We start from the raw sequence: 24326 nt of genomic DNA on the forward strand, positions 1-24326 counted from the left end.
TGTTCTTCAAGATGGTCATTATACCCTGCTGGAACATTATGCTGGATTTATACTGACTGGGAAACATTGTGGGTGGGGCAAGTCGAGCTACCTCCTTGTTTTACTAGGTAAGATGCATGTCCGTCCTGCCACTGCTGATTCAGCTGTAGCACCAAGCCTGTCCCCTTGCCATTGGTGTTCCTGCCATCCCTCTACCTTATCTCTGCTTCAACTTTTTAATTGGATATTTATGTACTTTTATTAATCTGTTTGTATTTCAACAAACTGGTGTCAACCAGTGGCAGATGGGTTCCCCTACGGAGGCAGGTTCTGCTCAAGGTTTCTTCCTGTTAGCCAGGGAGGTTTTCCTTGCCACTGTTGCACTCTTGGGGACCGGTTTCTCCGCAAAGCTGCTTTGTCACAAAGACCCTTTGCTAAAAGCGCTATACAAATGAAGATTGATTGATTGATTGAAGATGGCCCGACTGAGGGAAGAACCATCGCTCGCGCCGCCGTTCGTCTTCGGATCTCTAGACGGCAGATTGTCGGAGCGGCCTCAGTCTTTTGTGCATACGTCGGTAATGCATGGCCCGAATTCAAGAAAAGTCACCGAAGCAAAACATCTTTTTCCCCAAGCAGCGCTTGCTCTTAATCACTGCAGATTCATCTTGTCCCTTCCTCCCCGGTCCTCACGCCTCCCTCCGAGGCAGTTCCGACTCCCACTCCGCTGTCGCACTCCTCCAAAGACAGGTGTCAGCGCGCGCCAGGATCCCAGTCTGTCTTAATTACGGGGTGAATTCATTTAGGGAGGAGGGGCACTCGAGAAATATCAAACGACGGCGAGGGACTGACTCGGTGCCATCTGAAGGCACCGTCATCTCCGTCTTCATTACCACTCACGAGCAGCGTGAGGCTGACACCTGAGCGACCCTGGGCCATATTTCTAACGGCCCATTTTGGAAGCGTGAATCATCAGGGCTGGGAAAGGAGAGGTGCATTGAAACAGGCCATTTAACCCGAGTCAGAACGGTAACGATCTGAGGAGCTCAGCCAGGAGCTGATCCGATGCTTAAAACGACCCGGCATCGACCGCAATCTGTGTTTATACAAGTAACTACTCCTGTGTTTATACATGTTACTACTCCTGTGTTTATACATGTTAGTACTCCTGTGTTTATACACATTACTACTCCTGTGTTCATACACATTACTACTCCTGTGTTTATACACATTACTACTCTCCTGTGTTTCTGGATCCCCCCCCAAACACACACAAACACACGCCAACACACACCAACCCACACCAACATACACAAACACACACCAATAAGGAATTGCATTTTATCTATACAACAACCTGCTGGCAGGATTGGTTATAATAATTCAGTATTTTCACATCTGATATTTACTATTATTGTATTGTGTTTATGTTTATGTTTTGCCATCTGTGAATGATTTGGACTGTATCTATCACTCAATTTATTCTGTAATTAATAGATTCATAATTAAAGTGACTGGAAAGGTAAATCCATAAATGGCTTCAAACTACATTATATGGTGTTATTATGGTATGAATTTCATTGCATTATTCAATCATATCAGTCTTAACATATCGATCTATTCCTATGTGGAGATTAAATGGGTGGAGTTCAATTTATTACCAGATCATTGGGTCCAGGCCATTGATGACATCAAGAAGGACCCAGCTTAATGCCAAGATTTCTGAGTTTTGAGAGTTTTTATAGAGGGATTTGTAGCTGGATCTGGCAGTATGTTGGTGTAGTGGATAACATGGGGCCTTTCTGTGTGGAGTTTGAATGTACTATTTTTCAGCTCTTAATCCATCAACCAACCTTATCTCTCTCCAGGTCTCCCTCTTCTCCAATACAATTCACTAGAGGGCGGTATATTTTGGGAGTTGAGGAGGGAGGTGGGGGAGCAAGGCGGTCCAGACTTGAAATGTGGGTTATTATAGTTATCGACGTTACTTTGAATAGATATTTGGTGTATGTCTACTCGATGCATCCCTCTGTGATAATTCATGATTATAATTTATTTCCAGCCCATTTACAGTCACTTTAATAATGAACCTTTCGTACACGTACAAAAAAAGGCACACGTGTTTATATGCGTGTACTGTTGAATCGCTGAGGAAACAAAGCAAGTGCTTTTTCAATGTGAAATAGGCCCACGCTGGGCAGTCGTCAAAATTATTAATGTTGTGTCTGCACCAATGTTTTCATCCTTTCTGATGTAAGCAGGAGAAACATTTGGAAGTATACACCAGACAAGTCGGTTTGTGTTGTTTGTCACTCTCTAAAGTAACGTGAGACAGCCGTTGTTACACCAATGTTTCTGAAAGGTCTATTACAGGGAGCTGCAACGGTAGCGAACGTTCGGCCGGTGTGGAAACGGTTCTCAGACACGGCTTGGCTTTTAGCAGTTGACCTCTCGGCTCGACCTCCGTCTGTTAAACGTACGAGCAGCGTCTACTCGCCGCTGTGCGTCCGCACCCGTACCAGCCCGGGCGCCTCCTCGCTCTTGTAATGCTACTTACAGGGGAAAACTGATGACTGCTATAATCCTTCAGGCCTTGGGTGCTGTGCCAAAACATTTCCTCGGGCTCAGTCATTTCAGTCAAGGAGAAAGCAGGTGCCTGTACCCTGGCCAAATGGACACTTTCACAGGCACACTCACAGAAATATTAATGCTCCCCCCCTTGGCTCGTAAATTGTTTCCTGTGATCCGTTACATATTAGAAATGTCAGAAATGTTTCATTTCTGTGAAGCATTAAAAAAAGATCAGTTTAAACATTTAAAGGTTTTGCAGTGCGACAGCCTCGGCTTTTAAAATGTTTCTATCATAGGCTTCTGTTATGAACATATTAACTGTTTGAACTGCAAGCTTGTACTATACTTGATACTCAAATTAGCATACTGTATGGATATTTGCATAGACAATTTGTCACTCATTAAATTACACATCTGCTCTTCCTTATACTTTGACATTTCCCTAGTTTGCTTATTTGAATTCAATTGCATGTTACCTTTTTGTAAAAAAAAATATATATATATCTATATATATATATTATATGGCCAACATTTACATTCAATGTGATATTTATTTAACATAAATATTTACACATTTAATCGCTGCATGAATTGCATTGCTCACACATCCCTCCAATAATTAAAATGTTTATATTCTGCTGCTTTACTGTCCAATAAAATATGGCTTCTTGTTAGAAGTTATTTTTCTGGTATGGTATATCATGCATTTTGGTGTGCTCCCGTTATTTTATGTCTCTTAAAATAATCTTATTTTGGAACTGAAATCTCCAGGTGTTCTCGTCTTCTCCTGATCATGTTGTAAACTATTATAGGTTTTTTTCGGCCCTGCAAGAATTTACTCTTTTTTTTTTTATCAATCAATTTCGTCTGCTGTGGACTATTATAGACATATTTACCACAATGAGGGATGCAGTGGCAGAAGCAGCAGATAAGATCTCCTGCAGCCGCTGGAGAAAGATCCATCCCAGCAACAATTTCCTCCTTAAATCCCGTCATCCTTTCTCCATGTCTGTCTGCCATTCTAAAGGAAAGAAATATCACAGTCATTCAAATGCTAAACAACTTCCCCTTGTGAATATTACAGAACGAAACGGCAGGCCATCGTTTACTTTGACTTAATCAGAAAATGCTTGTGCCATTGTGAGAACTCACACACTCTCTGGCCATAGTTCAATGCCGTGGTTCCACCTACAGAATAAAGCACTAGATACTGTACACCAGGGGTGTCAAACTCCAGGGTCTGCTGGTTTTTGTTGTGTTTCAGCACGAGAGATACATTTCAAAGTCTTTCATTGGCTAAAGAGTCCACACACCTTGTTCTCAAGGCCTTAATTGGCTGTTGATTGAAAGGAAACCACAAATACCAGCAGATACTGCGGCCCTCCAGGACTCCAGGAGTCTGACATCCCTGCTGTAAACCATTACAGAGTGACGTCTTGTGGTCTCGAGGCCAAGCCAAAGGGTTGTTTAATGACAACGAGGTTGTCTTTTCATAAAACTGGACAGTCACAAATGGTTTGTTTGTATTGTGACAGAAGGACGTGAACATACAAATACATTTAAAAAAGAAATGTTTCTTGGTAATGTTGTTGCCAGCATGTTGCCACTAACATGTTGCCTTTATTTTAAGTGGAACATATTCATGTTCATTTGAATAAGGAGGTTGAGCAGCTGGTGTATTCACTTGGACAGGTGGTCAGAAAACACCCTCCCCAACAGTCAGAATCAGAAAGGAAGTCTTAAAGTGCATTATTCATAAAAGCAATGTAGTGTCATCAAAGGGCCAACCTTTGCTATCTTCAGTGGTGTCAAAGTATGTGTATGTGCTGTGAATTGTGCTCTCCTTTGGAATAAGAACACTTATTTCACCACTACGTGGTGATTGAAGGACTAATTATTAATGGTGCCTCAAGAGATGATATGATATACAGTACTTCTGTGCTTTTGAGAGCACTCGAATGCATTGTATGGAATGTGTGTGCCTGTTTTTCTTTTATATTATTCATTTCTTTCCCTGTAGGTGACAGACGGGGGGACACTTAAGCAGAAAATCTTTACGTACGATGCCATGTTCAACACCAATTACTCCCACATGGAGGACTACCGGAGACGTGAAGACCTGGTGTACCAGTCAACCGTCAGGTAAGAGAATCAAGATCCGAGACCCTTCCACTACAATACTGACTGATGATTGGAACAAAGACACAAGCCCCTTGTCTTCGCCCCACTGTAATCCCCCCCAACACACACACACACACACACACGTACACACATTCACACAAGAATAGAGGAAGGGAGAGAAGTTAGAGAGAGCAAGAGAGAGAGAGTGGAGACAGAAAGACAGGCAAAAAATGTTGCTGAGTTTGTGCGCTGTGCTTGGCAAGTCTAGATCACTGCGTAAGAAACTCAAGCATGATTGCTCCTGTACATATGCAGCACTGCAGTTGTAAAAATTATATTTCCTTTTCATGCCTTCCTTTTCATTTTCACTGTCTTCATAAAACTGAAAAATCAATCAATGGTCCTTAAAAGGAATAACTTTGAGAGAGCCTGGTCCCTCATACTCACCCCTCCTATAAAAGAGCCCTGAAGAGAAAGACCTTTAAAATGCTGTTCAACAATGATGGGCTAGCATTGAACTGCTAACTGGCAGATATGGTCACTCATCTCCAACAATCCTGTGGAGAATTGCACTGTACCTGCAGCTACCCACTGAATGTTGATGAGACCGCCTTTAACGTATGTGGGCTTTTTTTTTAACCTTCTCAATAGGTGCTCCAGTGCACCTGACACGAGTACTGCACAAGGCAGGCTTCCCTTCTCCCTCTCTCCAATCTGTCCCCACCCACCCAAGAGACTGACATGTCTGCATCATGGAGGTCGGACAGCAGGAGAAGTCCTGGGATTTTCTCACTTTTCCTAAAGTTCTGGACGGGAATGTTCTCTCACTCCCGGTCTCCTGCCTTCTCATTGGGTTAGGGTTTGGCATACTGACTGATACTGACAAAGATGTGTTTTCAGGAGAGGGAAACACTAAAGACATGGGAACACAACATGACATAACACAACAGTGTTTCCCTTGATGCCATGTCCATAGTAAAGGCTGATGGTTCTCAGAGGGGACGTAAGGTAGCGTGATGGCATGACCCATGGTCTGTTGTCGAATCCGCAAATGAGCACAGACAAAATTCAAACGAGATTCCTTCCACCGACACGGCCCTGTAACTGCCCTGGATAACTGTGGGGATATTGATGTAGCCTGTGTGAATATTTTAATAGCAGCCAGTGTTCAGAGTGTAACCTTTCCAGTTACAAATGCAAAGGCTTCTGTCACAGCCTGAAGGAAGCTGCTCTTGGAAGTGGTTCAGGGGCTCGGGAAGTGTCGCTCTGTGCTTTCTCTCCCTCTGAAGTCTGCTTCATTCCCCCATCCATCCTGTGATCTCACTGCTCAGAACCCCCGCAGAGCGGCCAATTAGCTGTCCCATGTGCGAGAGGGGCACAGCGGGCAAAGTTTAGGAAGGCTGGCTTCTGAACGTGACTCTGCCCCTCTACTCGGGGTGTGAACCTGAGGCTTCACCAGAGCAGGATACGGGTTTGATTATTCAGGCAATGGTTTGATAGTTTGGCAATAGCACACGTTTAGCTATGATACATATGATCTGGACCATCTAAAATCCAATATAGCAAGAAACAATCAATGTAGAATATGATCCAGCTTACACAATCCTGTTATAATGTAGCCATACAACCAAAATGCAAAAACGTATTGATGACATGTCGAACAGAAGGAAGCAAAAGTTTGCTTGAAATGTAAAAGGTGAAAAGGTGAAATTTGGCTGGAAGTTGGCTGGAAAAAGCTACATCAATTTGGATCCATGTTTCCCCTAATATCCACCTGAAGGACACCAGGCATCAGTGGATGAATTAACACTCAGGATTCATAAGAATGCAGGACAAGGCTATTTCTCTCTCTGAGACTACCTAACAGTCGAGCCCAGCCTATTACAACTATGAAACATGTTGCTTTTATGTGCAAACAGCTTTTCGCAGAAGGCAGTCTAAATGCAGACAGAATATGACAAGATCAGATTGATGAATTATTCTGAACATCATGATCACGATTTTTCACTCTCATGTGCTCAGGTGGTAAGAGCAGTTGTCTGGCAGTCGGAGGGTTGCTGGTTCGATTCCGCCCTGGTGTCGAAGTATCCCTGAGAAAGACACCTAACCCCTAAATGCTCCTGATGAGCTGGTTGGTGCCTTGCATGGCAGCCAATTGCTGTTGGTGTGTGTGTGTGTGGATGGATGAATGAGAAGCATCAATTGTATTTAGATAATGGCGCTATATAAGTGCCATGTACCATAAATGAAACACCCCTGTATTAATGATATGGTACATAGTCATGTCCTCTGAGCCAGTGTTTCTATAGTCCAGCTCTGATAGGAGAGCAGTGTGCTGTTTATTTAGTGCGTGTAGTGCTACAAGCTGAGAGCAGCAGAGGGAGGCTGAAGGCCTTCGGATAAATGCTTGTTATAATAATATAATGTGCTGTGTGGAGTGGGCTGCCAGGTCAGCTCTCCCTCCTCTGATGTCAGAGAGGAGAGGCAGAGACAACCACGTTAGGGCCGGCAACCTGGCACCCCGGACAGCGGGAATGAACTCTTAAAAGGAGCTCTAAACGGCGTATCGATCCCTCGGAGCCTGCCCACTGCCATCAGCCACACGCTTGTGTGTGTGTGTATGGGTGTGCGCCCACACTTCTATGTGTGTGTATGCGTGTGCGTCCACATTAATGTGTGTGTGGGTGTGTGCAGGTGTGTGTGTGTGTGTGCGTGTGCACCTACACTTCTGTGTGTGTGTGTGTGTGTGTGTTTGTGTTTGTGGGTGTGTGCGGGTGTGTTTGTGTATGCGTGTGCGCCCACACTTCTGTGTGTGTGAGTGTGTGTGTGTGGGTGTGTGCGGGTGTGTGTGTGTGATGCAGCTGTCCACTGTCATATCCTGAGCATGATGCAGGAGCAGATATGGACACATTGAAACATTTACAGTGGGAGTATTCAGACTTGGATAAAGGATTAGCCAGCCAGAGGTCACTGCTCTGGATCAGAGAACAAAGCAATCCAATCTAATCTGATTTTATTCGTTAGGTGTAATGACATCACATTCTCATTATTTCATGAATATATACATTTCTGTCTGTAAGTTTTCAGCGACTGAAGTTTCCAGGAAATTGGAATATATTGCGGGAGAGAAGCATGTCCTTGGTCCGTGGCCAGACTCCTTCCCCCTCGCTCTGAGGTGATTTAGTGCTAATCGGCTTTTTATTACAAGCCGATGAATGGTCCATCTGAAATCTACATCTAAAGCAGAACAGGGTACAGCAAGGAGAAGCCCATCTCTCAGAGCCATGAAACTCACTCAGAGGGCCCCGGCCGTTCAACAGGCTGGCCACGCACGTCGCCACCTGAGGTGCCAGTGGAGCCTAGGTGACCTGAGCTTAACTGCGCTGAGCTAGGCTGAGCTTAGCTGAAGCGAGACTAACTGTGCTGAGCTGGACCTATCCTGGCTGACCAAGGGCAATTGCAACCGTTGTAAATAAATCACGGCTCTTTCACGAGCTTGCCGAGCTGACACGTTAGGTTTGTCGCGGAATACTGATGAGGCTCAGATGTTTCGCTGGCAGATCACCAGATAGCCGCACGCTCACGATGTGTTGTCGATAGCATCAAAACCTCGCACAGAAACATTTGTTGCCTCTCGGTGTCATGCTCTTATTACGCTGTTGAATCTCATCTGCATCTTTTGTTCATATTTATAGCCTGCCGAATAACACGCTCTCAGCTCCATAAGAGTTGGAGGTGCCTGTTCAAAGCAATCCAAAGACTCACACAGCAACAGGCATTGATGGGTTCAAATCAGTGAATCGATTTCTATCGAGTCGAATCGTGCTTAGCTGGGCTGAGCCAAGGTGAATGGAGTCTAACCATGCCTGGCTAGACTGAGCCAAATTGAGCTGGAGCGCAGGTTAGAAAGCCAACATTATACTGTATTTGTGGCAATGGCAGTGTTTTCAGTGTTTCCCTGACACGCCAGGGCCTATCACCAAATCCTCCTCCCCCAGCGCACTCAATCTGCCACCATCTGCATAATTAAGGATGCGGAATTATACTTCAGCAGACACAAAGTCAAATGGATTTCTTCGCTGGGCTCGACCGACACCGGCACGCAGAAGCCATTATCCACGCGTCTCAGACTCCGGCTCCTGGCACTCCTCCCCACCGCATGCTGGAAGCCATGATTTAGAGCGCCGGAAAAGAAACGCTGCTCGCAGTGGGAACACTCTCTGCGAAAAGTGTCAAATTCCGCTACCGCTTTCAATCAAAGCGAACCGGTCCAGCTAACGGCTACCTTTCCTCAAGCCGGAATGGTGACGAACCGTATGTGTGGTATACCGTCCTGAATGCGCGAGGCACGGCACGGTACCCTGAGAGCTCCTCGGCCAGAGAAACAGAACGGAAAGCTCAGAGCATTTTTTAAAATTGTTACGTTTACGTGATAAGGGAAGACGGTTCCTTTCGTAAGCATTCGTGCAAGCGTCCAGACGGGTGCTAGGGTAGACACGGAGCTCCTGAGGCTGAAAGAGTCGCTCTGCGGAAGGATCCAGAACGGTGACTTTCCTCCACCACTGAACTCATTAGCCTGACACAGTTTGGCGTGCCCCACTACCTCTCCCACAGAGAGCTTTGTCTGCGCCGTCCAGACAGCAAGGACAATTGCTCCTGTTCCCAAATAAATCACAACCCTCTCCCGCGCTCGCCGTTGTTTTTTCCTCGACACACATGTTAGGCTCGTCGCGGAATACCGATGCCGTTTCTGACGCTTCGCGGGCAGATGGCCAGATAGCCACGCTCTTGCGATGCCTCATCGACAGCATTAACACCTCAGCCCACCCTCCTGTAGGTGTCATGCTCTTACACTGTTGAATTAGTATCTTTTGTGCATATTTGCACCCTGGTAAATAACACACCATCAGCTCCATAACAGTCAGAGCCATCACATGCTTGTTCAAAGCAATCAAAGGAACTCCACAGGAACAGGATTTGATTGGTTCAAATCACGGAATCACTCGTAGCACTGTAATAACGCTACCTCATTGGCGAGCGTGGAGGCACAATCTCCACAACTGCAGGAGTTCCGTTTATTCAGACGTTATTCCCTGGTTGTGTAATTTTACTTTGTGATTGTGATGCTGAAATTCCCCTTATTTTCCCCCCAGGCTGCCGGAGGTTCGGATCTCGGACAATGGGCCATACGAGTGCCACGTGGGCATCTACGACCGGGCGACCAGGGAGAAGGTGGTCCTGGCTTCAGGGAACGTCTTCCTGAATGTGATGGGTGAGTGTCCACAGTTCTCAAATCAACCAATTACAGATATGTCCAGTATCTTCTGCAATGATAAATTATGATAATTCTGCTTTAACAAATTTTTTTATTTACCTTTCTTTGCAATCGCTATTATCTCTTTTATTATGAATGTTGGCCATTGAAGCAGCTTCATGAGTAGCGTAACATTTATATATGCTACTTTGTGATATATAACCCAGTTCAGAGTATATTACTTTACATGTCTGCCCCCTTGATAAACAGAATGATTCTTATCCAAGCTGGCCTAAACAGTATGTTCTGTATCATCCATGTATAGAGGTGAACATATACTGAAGGTACTTGGTTTTGACATTCAAACCTGTGAACTATTACCTCAGCCACAACATGGAGAACTGCAAGTATGCCACTTTTGAGCAATAGAGGAAATCATATCCAAGGGGAAATTCCCCTACTGTTTTACCATGTAAAGTGTCTGGTCAATCATCCAATCCACACACCCACCTTTCAGTAAGGTGTTTCATGATTTTGGGTTTGGGTTTTCCTGTCTGCCCTTAAACATGGCCGGTCACATCTCAGTTTTTCCCACTGCTATGATCGCTCAAGGTGTTTTCTCTTCCATTACCCAAGCATCATTGCTCTTTTTTCCCCAATTTATATCCACAGTAACTCACAGTACACCCATACACTGTGCTTTAAGTGCAGTGTGTCAAATAAAATGTGGTTGATTGATGGATTGATAGAAGTGGGAGAGAACAGCTGCAGTTTGAGGGAGGCTAGCGATGACATGTTGGATGTAAGCCAGGGGAGAGCCATCTCAGCATGATAAGGGGCTGTTTATGCAGAGGTCCGTGAGATGCTCATGGGGTGCTCGTATTCACTGCACACAGAAACTATTCCACACACACACACACTCACTCACGTTCTCTCTCTCTCATACACACACTGTTACACGCACACACACAGACACACATAGCACACGCACACAGATCTGCTCTCTTGTCTGTGCTGCAGGGCCATGTTTAAACCATAAGCTCTTATTCTCAAACATCAGTTATTACACCATAATTAAGCCCAGAAGCAAATGGATTTTCTTTTTTTTTGGTAAAAAAAAAAAGACACATAAATTGTCCTGCCAAATGAGCTGAAGTCATCTATTTGCTTTGAATACTTGCTCTTCCCCATTCTGAAGCAGATCTGTGTTATGAAATATATTTTAATTAAAAGGTGGTGATAGGGATGGTAATTTTTAGCTGGAAACGGTTTTCTCTTTCTACCATTTCTGAAATCCTGGGTTTTCTAAAATAAGCCCTACACAGTGGGTCTGACTGCTGGGAGATTGTTCAGCTGCAGGCTGTCTGATGCTACACACTCTCCACACACTCCCACTGGCTCCTGAGAGACACAAACACAGTTCCTCTTACCACCATTTGCCTTGTGACCTCTTCTATTGAGTAATGGGTGGCAGGATCCCCATTTATGTTTATGTTAGCACAAAAATCAACTTCAGTAGTTCTTTCATGAAGATAAATACATTCCAGAAATAGAACACACTATTTCTCCATTTTAGAGACAAGTAACTATGTTACTAAATAATACCTACTGTATAGTGACCTAAATTATTTTTTTCATAAATGCTTTCCGCAGAATTACTTATTTTTAGGGGCAGACATTTTTCTCAGTGCTACTCAAATACATTACAATGTGAAGGGGCTCTGGTTTGCAAATGCAGCAAATGGCCATGTTCATTTCAAACCAATGGTGTAATAAAAAGATGGCAGTGACAGGATACCTCGATAAAACACAAAGCATGATGCATCCCTTCTTTTTTTTGTCAGAAAAGAGAGAGAGTGAGATACAGAGCATGTGAATGTGAATGTGTCTGAGGTCCAAGACTGCTTATGAGGTGATTTTTCCAGAATGTGAGCTACAGTATTGCAAAAATCTGTGACCTAAAACAGTGTGAAAACCTTTTCTCGTGAAGGAGAATCTGGATGGCCTTCAGTGTCGTAGCTAATTGCTGTCTAAGCTGAAAAAGAATTATTCATAACCCATTAGTGTGCCAAGTTCACCGGGAAGGAAAAATAGGAAAGAGGAAAGAGAAAAAGAGACAAAAAGTTAATTAATGGGAAACTGCAAGGAGGCCATTTTAATTTTTTAAAGGGCTTCATAAATAAGAATTATCATTTTAATGAATTCCTGCCAATTCTATCACTGTATCTGAAGGCCAAACTGTGGAATTATGTAGCCTGTGTCACCCCGACTTCATAACTTTCATCTTTCGTCTTTGCATGAGTGAATCAGAAAATGCTGGAAGGCAAATAGAACACCTTTTCTTAGAAGGTATTTATGGAAAACACAATGGCAGAATTGAAGGCAAAATTGCTGAGATGTCAAAGGCTACAATAGCACCTCCTCCGAGCAAACAGTATCTTATTATGACTGCTGGACCAATACACATAGAGCCACTTAAATATACATATACATTTAGAACTTTTCTGAAATAAGCCAGGTTGTAAAGTTGTTTACTTTTCTATGTGTGTTCCCCGAACTATCACTTTGGTTGCTTAAGGGATAGCTTCTACATGCAACATTACATTACATTAATGGCATTTGGCAGACGCTCTTATCCAGAGCGACGTACAACAAAGTGCATTCCCGTAACCAGGGATAAGTGTGCTGAAAGACCCTAGAGGGAGGTACAATTTCAACTGCTACCTGTACAACAAAGATAAGGACCAGGGCCTATTTGAATTTTTTTTTTTTTTTTTTTTTTTACGAACAAATAAACAAACAAATAACAAAGCATAAGTGACCAAACTTAACTATCCAAACACTGCTTACCTAGCCAACTAAAAATACCGATACACAAAATAAATCACAAAGACAACAATTAAGGTTCACATGGAGGTAGGGAGGGACGGGGAGAGGTGCTGCTTGAAGAGGTGTGTCTTCAGTTTGCGCTTGAAGGTGGGGAGAGGTTCTACAGTTCTGACCTCAACGGGGAGTTCATTCCACCACTGTGGAGCCAGAACAGACAGTAGTCGTGAGCGTGAGGTGGAGGTTCGGAGAGGGGGAGGTGCCAAGCGGCCTGTGGAGGGAAGTAAGCAGGGGGGTGATGTGTGAGTATTTGGGAAGGTTGAAGACCAGATGAGCTGCTGCATTCTGGATAAGTTGGAGGGGTCTGATGGCGGACGCTGGGAGGCCAGCCAAGAGGGAATTGCAGTAGTCCAGGCGGGACAGAACCATCGCTTGGACCAGGAGCTGGGTCAAGTAGGGGGTGAGAAAGGGGAGGATTCTCCGTATGTTGTATAGGAAGAACCTGCATGACCGGGTCACCGCCGCATTGTTCTTGGAAAGGGACAGTCTGCTGTCCATCACCATGCCGAGGTTCCTTGCACTGGGTGATGGCGTGAGTGTGATATCCCCAAGGGAAATGGAGAGATCCAGATGGGGAGAGGTATTAGCAGGGATGAATATCATTTCAGTCTTACCTGGGTTGAGCTTTAGATGGTGGTTGTCCATCCAGCTTTGGATGTCACTCAGGCAAGCAGAGATACGGGCTGAAACCTGTGTATCAGATGTTACTAGGCCCATCAACTCGCTCTAAGATCAATTATGCACTCCATCCATGCAGTTTGACTGTGTTATGAGAGACAGTAGTGTTATTTATGAATTAACAGTGGTGGCCATTAGCGGAGTGAGCTGACAACATCGCTAAGGTATAGCTAAGAGTGGTCCTTACGAAAGTACAATGTACAGAAGGTATACTTAGCTAAGAACGTTTCGGGAAACACGCTTAAGGTACAACTTACGAACGACGTAGCGTTAAGAAGGCTTCAGGAAACGCACCCCAGAATTTACTTATTTAATTACACATGATTCTTATAGTGAGAGCAGTAGCACTCATCTACCATGGCTTTTGGTATTGCTATGTTGTGCCTTTTCTATGTTATTGATGCCCTAACAAAATGAGCATAAAACATTGAGACTTTTATTGTGCAAAAATAACCCAATTTAAATCCGATGGATCCTGACACAAGACAACTCATTATGTCCGTAATTCAGAAGCATGCATGCTTTTTTAAATTTCATGACTGTACATTTGAATGGCTAATTGAACGTTCTAAATAAATAAAACTCAAAAGTTGCTACGTTATCGCATGCAGGTTGGTACTGGATGGGCTAAGAGAGTCTTATTGTCTGTCCAAAGTGGAAGGAAAACACTCAATTTGTGTCGGATACAGTAAAGCAACAGCAGCCAGCTTGGTCGGCGCACATAAACAGAAAACTTACAGCTAAATCTCCGGTTATTTTAGCTACCTATTTTATTAGGCCAATTATAAACACCAACAAAGTGAGTTCCTTAGGCTAGCCAGCTAGGTCTAGGTACACTGAAAGTGTTAATGGCGGGTAGTTAACTAGCTAGCTAGCCTATAGTTAGGCTTTTTAAAGTAGTTATACCTAGCTAGCTTGCCAACAGGCTGATATGGAATATTTCTCATTACACATGAGACATGCAATCTCACAAGCAAGATGGAACTTAAAATGCAGATACCGTGTTGATGGCATACAGTTGGTGTCTCCTTAAGATTTGACAGAAGGAAGTAGGCATTATACATAGCTATAGCAGTTGTCAGAGATCTGTGCTTATATATCTTGATGGAGAGCAGGCTGATGTTAGCGTTAGGTCTGATCAGTATAATTTCCTGTCTTTTGAGGCTTTCAGCAAATGCAAACATTTCACTTAAAACATTCTTTTGTGATGAATTACTCAGTATGTTTCACTTGACTATCTATGCAGCCTCCACACCTTAAATCACATGATCCTCTAAAGTAAGATGCTGTAAACGACCTTGAGACAAAGCAAAATTAGTCCAGCCGAGCAAATAACTAGATCAATTATGTTAGCCGTGAGTCTCGTTTGTGTGGCCAATCTCAGATCCCCAGGCATACAAATGTCCATGGCTGCAACACCACTGCCTAATCATTACACATGAAACTAGTTGTTCAGTTGTAATCACTGATCAATGGTGTGATGCAGCACGGTGATTGAAGGACCCTGAATTTTATTTTTTCATACCTCTAACAGGGCCATTCCAGGTAATGACTAGGTTTATGTTGATGTTGTAAAAGTACACCTCCATCGATGCACTTGTGTGTTTGTATGCCGGGGCACGTAGTCTCTGAGATCCCTCTGTTTTAACCTTTCCAAAGAGCGTGAGAGGTAATTGAGAGAACACCCTTCATAAGACAGCTGGAGTTTGTATTTATATGCAGGGGAACAGGGGAAATGAGCTATGAGGTGTTTGGGGAGTAATTATTCTTTCATCCCATAAAACCGGGATTCGTTTCAATTACGGTCCTGACTTTAATTATGCCATGTATATATTTAGCCAGTGGTTTGTAAATGGCTGTTGTTAATAAAACCCTGTAAACCCTTGTGGACTACGCCTCCCGTAGACACAAATGCATGGTGCATTAGCACTGAGGTCCTTATGCTGTTTGGATTGACATGAAGCAGGCTTTAATTCAGCTTCTCGGACCAGTTTGCAGTACCCGGTTGTAGAACGCTGAACCCAATGTTTGTGTGCAAAAATATTCTCTGTCTTACATTTTGAAGGTAATCAATGACTGTATTGCACACACCAGGCTGTATTGTAATGATATTGTAGGTATGAGAAACATGAAGATACAGCATGTGGGGTGTTTCTATATTAATTAGTGTTGAGTCATGTGTATGCCTTATACTTTCTATCCTTAAATATACTAATTATTTTTTATTTAGCAAAGAATTTGGTAATTGGTTCATAATTCACCGGCCATTTTGCAGGTTGGAGTGAAGATAATATCCATTTATGTTTCTCGGTAATGAACGACACGAAAATATTCAGCTTATTGCGCAGAATAAAGAACTGCAACAAGCAATGTTTTTACATCACTTTCTGATAACACAAAAACAAACATCTCTCCCAAACAATATACAGTATATGCAATTAGATATACACACACTGAGCTAGACCTGTATGCCAGCTTGTTAATGCATACAAGCATGTAGACATGGTCATGAAGCTTAGCTGTTTTTTAGACTTTCAAGTGACTTTGACTGATTGGAGTGATTGTTGGTGCCAGAGAGGGTGGTTTCAGTATCTCAGAAACTGTTGATCTCCTGGGATTGTCCCTCTCTGTCAATCTCTAGAGTTTGCTGAGAATAGTGCAAAAAAACATCCAATGAGCAGCAGTTCTGCGGCCAAAAATGCATTGTTAATGAGAGAGATGGGAGGATAAGGGCTAGACTGGTCAAATCGGACAGGAAGGTGACAGTAATGCACATAACCACACATTACAACAGTGGTATGCAGAAGTCTTTTTTATTATCATTAGTCTGATAAATACCTAATAAAGTGCTCACTGAGTGTATGCAGTCATGGATACATGTAGGATCTTTCACATCTTTGACTGATTTGATTTTTTTTTTCATTATCATATACAGAAATATCACAGGCCATCAGGGGCCTGTATCACGAAAGTATCTCAATTTAGTTAACCCAAGTCCAAGTTAGCCAGATCAACAACAAATCCTAGCCATGGCAATCATGGAGAACTGGTATCACAACGCTGGATATAAACTCACTCTGCCAACCCAGGATTTCCCACTCAAGCTATCTGTGTGTTTACATAAAAGGGGTGGTGTTTGTAGCAATGAGCCAATTGCGCAAAATCATGAAGAGCGCAAGAGTAACATCTTGCCTAATGTAGCAATATGTTTTTCCCAGGATTACTTTGGTATTGTAGGTTTGTGAATAATTCATGAATGCATGTTGAAGGATGGGGGGGGTTACGAATTGAGAATTTTCTAGACTCGCTCTGTAATCTTCCCAGTACAAGCATTGGTATCGACACTTCCCTTGCATTCTGCCAGACACTAGTAGATATAGAAACAGACTTGGAATTCCACCAACACACACACACACACACACACACACACAAACACAAACCTGCCTACAACAGTGGGCGTTACAGCAGTAGGCTACTGAATGAATGATCAGACAAGGCATCTGATTTCATTTAAGATGCGTTAGATGTGTGGATACATTTTAGCGAGTTCATACCCTGGAGCAAATTATCCAGATTGAAATAAAAATGTATGAAAATCCTGAATTTATGGCTCAAATAGGCCTATGAGGATTAGCTATAGTATATTATATAGCATATATACCGTGCACACACAACCACACATGCACATATAGTTATATATAGTTGTTGTTGTTTTTTTTCCATTATCCGTTTTCCTTTTCTTTCATTTTAGTCTTCTTGCTCTTTGTAACCATTCAATTATTTTTTATGTACTTGAAATCTCTCAGAGATTTCTATCTATGAGAGCACAATGCCTCCTGTACCACACATCGCTCTCCTCTCTAGAATGCCATACACTCATACACTTGAGTATTCTCTGGTGATTTTTTGCATTGAATACCACTTGGAGAATAGCAGTCATTCAAGAAAGCTTCTCAACACAACCGTCTCTGAATGAATTTTTAAATCTTCTCCCTTTTCAGAAATATGTTTGTTCTCCTTCCACTGTGGCTGCATGGGAAGTATGATCCTTCCACAGCATTCATGAACAACATATGCATGTACACACACACAGACATATTCTCATAAAGTTTCCACACATATTCATATATAGAGCTAACAAAGAAACACACTAATGCATATTTGCAGACTTATAGCATGTTAACAATCCAGGGACAAACCCATGTACATAATAATAACTGTATTGTAATTGTAATGCGGTATATGCAATGGCATCAGAAACAGATATTTCTTATAATAATAATAATAATAATAATAATAATAATAATAATATTAATAATAATAATATTAATAATAATAATAAATAATAATAATAATAATAGTGGTAGCAACACTTTTGTATTGCCACCAACACTTTTAGCTCTGTTAATGTATTTATACATCATTAATTCATGTTAACAGCTACATTAGCTATTGCCAATTTATATTGCAATTAAAAAGTCAGTTAATGGTTAACTAATTATAACTTCATCTTATGAGCTTTCCTATTAGTGGTCTTGTGCAGCTACAATGTTTTTTGAAGAAAAATAATGTAGCGCATAACACAGTGTATCATAGATGTATTTTTGCCATGTTAGCCTATCCTCTCTATAGTTATGTCATGACACTGATGATTACCATTTGCTCTATCTATTGCTATCTATATCTACTGCTCTCTGTGTCTCACTCACTAGCCACCTAGCAAACTTTCTATATAACTCTCACTAGTTAGCTACCTAATGTAGCTAGCAATCTCTCTATGTCTCTCACTAGCTGGCGATCACTCTCACAATAGTTATGTTATACAGTATACAGAGCGATCATCAAATCTGGACCTCAAATCCAAATCTGGCCCTGGTTCTCTATTCTCCCAGGCAACTTGTGGCATAGTCGTTATGGTGCATGACTGGGACCCGCAACAGTTGGTGGTTCGATCCCCAGTGTAGCCACGATAAGATCCGTACAGTCGTTGGACCCTTGAGCAAGGCCCTTAACCCCACATTGCTCAAGGAGGGATTGTCCCCTACTTAGTCGCTTTGGATAAAGGCATCAGCTAAATAACATGTAATGTAAAAAAAAGTTTGTCTTCTCTGTCTTCTCACCTGACTCAGAGGAAAAGGGTGGAAAACCAGTAGTCCTCGGGCCTCAATGGTCGTGATTTGATGATCCCTGCAGTATACGGTCATGCCAATTAATTAAATAGATAGCCAGCTCTCTGGTGTATAAAACCCAACATGTTTTGGTGTCAGTGTGACTGATTTTGATAGATGAAGCCACATACTATTGCCATATAGTCTGCTGTCTACACCTTTAAGCTTTTCCGTCCCTTGCAATGAGTGAAGCCAGGCGCAACAGTTATTCATGAAATGGGGTCGATTAGGTTGGAAAAATAAGAAGTGCAGAACTCTGGCATTGGTGGGCGGTGCATGCGGAAAGATAAAAGACAGGCATTTCTCTGGCAACTTCTGTCAGTCAATTTGCCTGGGTTTCTGGCCGTCCCTCAGCTTCATGGAGAATGAATGGATTCCGGCAACCGGTCGACCAAATCTCCCACTGCGCGAACGCGGGGTAAGCCATAAGCTTCACTCTTGGCATCGTGTATGTGCAGCTAAAAGATCCAACTAATGTTCAGCTCGTTGTATTTATGTATTCTGCGTCCAGCTGAGATGGTTGTTGGACAGATTGCTGTATGACTTGGCTTGGCAGTGTGCGTTTTGTGCTGTTTGTTAAAGACTGCAGGACATCGTGTCTTTAAACTGCCCATTCTTTATGGTGTCCTGCCCTGCAGTTCACCAATGGCAGGAGCTGCCTGAGGATGCCCCGCCCCATATGAACAAGCATTGTCCCCTGCTATTGTCACCGGACAGTCCCAAACACTGGATCGCACTGTGTCCAAGCTTCATATGACCCATGGCTAGCAGCTACAATGGAAGGCACTTGGCTAGTTGTGGAATGTTAGTACTTTAATGTGAATTTCAATGATGATCCAGTAAACCAACAGCTGTGTAATTCTTCCCTGCATGTCAGTGACGTGTTCTAGGGGAATAGTCTCCTTTTACTCTGCCTTGGTGCCATGTTGACCGGATATTCCGACAACAGACCTACATTTTTTATTAATGTGCATGTCCTTATGGTTAAGGATGACTGTGAAAGGATAGCAGGATCTAGTTTAAAGATATAAGGAAACTTGTCAAAAATTGAAGGAAACTATGGTTGTAGTATATTTTGATACTTGATGCAATTACTACAAAGGTATTCTTTTGGTGGTATTTTTTTGCTTTGGAAACCGGTTAGGGTTTGAAGACCCTACATACTGCTGTGTTTTTATTACTCACTACATCAGGATGAGTGGAAGATTTCATTTTGGTAGTTGCGTTCTGATTCATGTATTTATACAATGACAGCTCACCATTGAGAAATAGGACCCTAAACCCATAATGTTAAGTGTTTGTAACATTATATCTTACATAAGTGAAATGCACTAACCCTAAGGGAGCCAATGACGGAATGAATACATTTTTCCAGATCAGTGAGCTGGGGCATAATGGCACAGTTTGGCTGATACAATATGCCATCATAATTGCATTTTCGAATTTGACAATGATGCTTCAATGAACTACCAAATTACATTAGCCATTTCTGACAATTTAAGCTATCCTTAACGGTGAAATGGACCAACTGATTGTTAGCATGCTTTGCTAGAAGGAAGCTAGTTATATATATAAAAAAGGAAATTCAAGGACAATTTAGTTTCCCTTCTTCCCGTTCTTTAAACCAGGACAGTCTGGTTTCAGAAAGAAATCTGGGTTGGTAAATGTCACATTGGAGTCTGGAGAAGCGTTTGCACAGCACTGAAGTCTGAGTCGCGGACGTGCCACCTCTAAGCTCGTGTTTCCTCTGCCAGCGCGCTCGGAGATTTCACAGGCCTCTCCAGCCGCAGCTAACTGAGAGGCCGGGACAAGCCATAAATTGCAGAGGATAAAAAAAAGTGTAGATTTAAAAGCTCCTGAATGCAGCCCGCGGGCCTGCAGCAGATGGATTTGTTCTCCTTTTGCCAGTTTCCTTAAGCCGAATACAAATTAGATGAGGTGAGTGGGGGTGAGGAGGGGAGGGGGCAGTGAAAGAGAGAAATTCATTTTCCGTTCAATACACTATTTTTTTTTTTCTGGAGGTGACTGTTGAGTTAACCCATGAGCTATGTAAAATGTAAAAGTTGTGTATGAAATGGATGTTAAAACCTGGGACTGCGCACGCACGCACAGTGCATCTTTATTTAGCGTTTGTGTCTGATAGTAACTTGGCGGTGGCACATGAAGGAGAGGGCTTTTGAAGGAGATAAATGCCGTTTCGTAGGAGAACTGTGTTTTCATGACTTGTGCTATACGCACATCTGTACAACTTCAACTGATCACCTCACAGTGGGGCTACTTACAAAATAAACTACTTTCACTCACAAATCAAAGTTGTTGTTTTTTTACCAAAATGTAATTTGGTAATAAAAAAATCACATTAGCTCACATAAGTCAGAATTTGCAATGCTTTCAGCTTCAGGGTTACCACAAACCGTTCCCCTCAAAAATATGACATTTGTGTTGTGAATTGACTGCTGGCCATATAACAAAATGGCCGAACACTGTCAGGTAAAGTAGCTGCTACCTATCCCATGGAACATGGGGGTTCAGTTGGACCGCAACCTAAAACAAATTACTAAGAAACCAAGTCCAAAATCACAATACAAAAAAAAAACATCAAAAAATCAAAAGAATCAGAAAAGGAAAAACTGCAAACAAAAACATGGCACAAAACCACTCAGCTGAAACTATAAAAACACACCAGTCAAAAAAAAACAGGACTTAAAAAGGCGCCTTCAAAAGAGACTCTTTTATTTATTTATATATATAATCTCTCTGACTGCAGAAACTTCCACCTTTATCCTTTTTGTGCAGCTGAACATAATTATCAATCAATCAATCAACCAATCAATTTACTAGCTACACCTGAAGGAGGGGGACATAACACTCAACAATAACCTATGTTTAGGAACCAACCATTCTAACTAGCTTTATGATTATTCTACTGAGAAGACCAACACATTTTAGGCCTGACAGAATCTTTCTCAATCACAGTAATTTATCTGATTCATTTTCATATTGAATAGATTCAGAACTACAGAGCACCACACGCAGAAATGATATTGTGTTGACAATATGCTCATTGAGGTTTATTTCAGAATAATTGATACGACATGAACCAGGGTTAGGAATTGTAGTTTTTCGTTCTTTGTATTTATCTGTTGATTGTAATTGCACACACAGATCCATGAATTACAGGGCAGTAGCCTAATACATGATCTAAGTTTATCCCAATGCAAGTGCTGTGCTATTCATTATTTAGGCAACTTGAATTCAGCACTCACACCTTACAGATATTTTTAAGTTTTACTCATCAAGATGTATTCATAGTCTGTACTGATCTCTGTGTGCAGAGTACACATAATTCTTTACTTTTTATTGTAATGATCAGCCTCATTACACCAGATAATGAACAAATATGATGGCATTTCATTTGAAGTGTAAGCATATGGATAATTGTGGTTATTGAATTTTCTTTTTAGTTATTCTTTCAAAAAGCTGGAAAAGCCATATGAAATAGGCCTTTACACAAACATTGGCTGTTTGCAACCATTGTATTCATTCTAATGCAACACTTCTCACACTACGGACAGGATATTGGCAGGACGTAGAGGTCTGAAGAACAAAGCGATAATTACATGCATAATTACATACACCCCTGTACGCTGTATGAGCTACAATGCTTGGATTCGTCTAAGATGTCGCTTCAATGCTGAAAATTGGTTAGGATCTCATAGGTCATGACAATATCGATGCAAAATTGCACAGCGCTCATCCGGCATAAGGCATTTCCCAGAAGGCTTCTTAAAGGGCAGCGATGGCTGCTCTCAGCAAAGTTGTCACCTTTACAAGCATCAGCATGTTGGAGCTGGCACATTTCTTCTGAAGTCACATTTTTCATTTTTCCGGAGAAAAGAGTGTTTTAAAATGAAGCCCAAATAAAGTGTTAAGGACCAAACTCACACCAAGTTAATGGTCCTTACTAGGCAGATTCAATAATGTATGGAACCTCCGACCATGCACTTTTCCTTGGCTTTTTATTTTCTCATATAACAGCCGAGTTGCCTTTCATGAGTTCCACTGCCGCTACTGAAATCGATTTTATTAATGTAACATATTGTTCCGTTTTATGGAGGGCAGAAATAAATGAAATCCCCACTCAGCTAAAGCCATGTGAAGGTGTCAGTGCGAGGAAATTTGGGCGCAGAGGAACATTTGGAGAAACTTCTGCAGCCAGAGTTTACAAAGTCAAAATGTTTGTGTCACATTGCCCCTGAACTGATCGACTGGCCTTGGAGTAAGTCGCACCTTGTTTCTGATAATGAAGACTCCGCCACTTGGCAGCGAGCATGTGGGCTGACTTTGCCCGAGAGCGTATCCTCCCTTGTTCTAACCCTCAGTGACCGAGTAAGTGGGAAGGGAAAACAGAATAGGCGCCTGCCTTACAATTATAGACCAGCTATTTCAGGCAGGCAAGAGAGGTTTTCCATCTTTTCACGCCCTCCCCGAACTGAGTAAACGCGCTGGTTACAGCCTGGCACTGTAATTAATAAGATCTCTGTACTACGGTGGGGATATTCCTGCGGTTTGACATGTGATTTGGGCACGGGAAAAACACTGCGTCAATGTTGTTAGGAGCATTACTCTGTTCTGTTCTACGGCGCAAAGTTTCAAAAGAGCCACTGCAAAGCGCAGTTTTAAAGTGAATATGACATAAATGGATGAACTAAGGGGATGAAAGTTTAATCTATCCCAAATAGCGCGGCAATTACCCACAGTTCATACTGTAGATTCTTTTGTTGTCTGCACGCTTTGAGCTTGTAAGCGTGCCTTCTCTCTTGTTGTCATTTTCACATTTTCCCCCATCCGGCACTGTGACATTGTGACACAAGCCGGCTTCAACCATGAACCTCTGAGACGGAAAAAGAGGAATGCAAAGATAGAACAAGTATGAAATAGCAGCGCGTTGAGGACAATGAAAAGAGATTGCAACTGTTATCGTTCTTTGCAAAGGGGAAATCAACAAAAATACAGCGAAAGGAATGTGAAGTTTAACTGTGCCTCTACAATCTTGCGACTGCTTTATTGCCCAATTACTTTCCCTATACTAACAGTCTCAAAAATGTATACACTTTTTAAGTAGGTATGTATGGACTGTTTTGAAAGACTGTTAACCGGCTCATAGAGAGACTATTATGTACAGAGAGATAGAATGTATTAACTTTATATAACTTTCATTCACACATTTATTTCAAAATGTGTGTTTTTTCTTCAGGCATTAAGCAGTATCAGGACGCAACATGAGCAAAGGCTACAATTTGATTGTCCCCAGATGCCACTCCTCTTCCTCGTCAGTGGCAAACCTCTCCGATCGTCAACAATCCCTATAATTATAACTGCAGAACAAATAACTTCCCTCCATCCCTGTCAATAATTTCTACAATGAAGGCAAGACCCCCCCCCCCCCAACAACCTCCAAACTGCAGAACACTGTGGCATATGGCAGTTGTAGTATACTGTATATCTGTCTCTTCAGTCAGATTCACAGTTCTGGAACATATAAATTGCCTAGCGTTGTGTAAGAGCATCAGTTTGATAGTCAGACTTGGCTAAAAGCCTGTCTTGTAAGGTCCAGGGATATATCTACTGATATTATGCTATTATAAGAAACATAGTTGCTGATTACA

General features: G+C 42.3%; 1 protein-coding gene across 2 annotated transcripts in view; it reads left to right on the forward strand.

Annotated features, from left to right (window-relative positions):
* The window catches only part of LOC133110086 (immunoglobulin superfamily member 21-like), a 210621-nt gene that overhangs the window by 148481 nt on the left and 37814 nt on the right, over positions 1-24326 (forward strand). For both annotated transcript variants that reach the window (XM_061219962.1, XM_061219961.1), the window contains exons 3-4: positions 4571-4692; positions 9825-9943. In XM_061219962.1, coding sequence (XP_061075946.1) covers positions 4619-4692; positions 9825-9943 — 193 coding nt within the window. In that variant the 5' untranslated portion in view covers positions 4571-4618. The remainder of the gene's footprint in view (positions 1-4570; positions 4693-9824; positions 9944-24326) is intronic.

This window comes from Conger conger, chromosome 14 (assembly GCF_963514075.1).
Source record: "Conger conger chromosome 14, fConCon1.1, whole genome shotgun sequence".
In the NCBI taxonomy this organism is placed as follows: domain Eukaryota; kingdom Metazoa; phylum Chordata; class Actinopteri; order Anguilliformes; family Congridae; genus Conger; species Conger conger.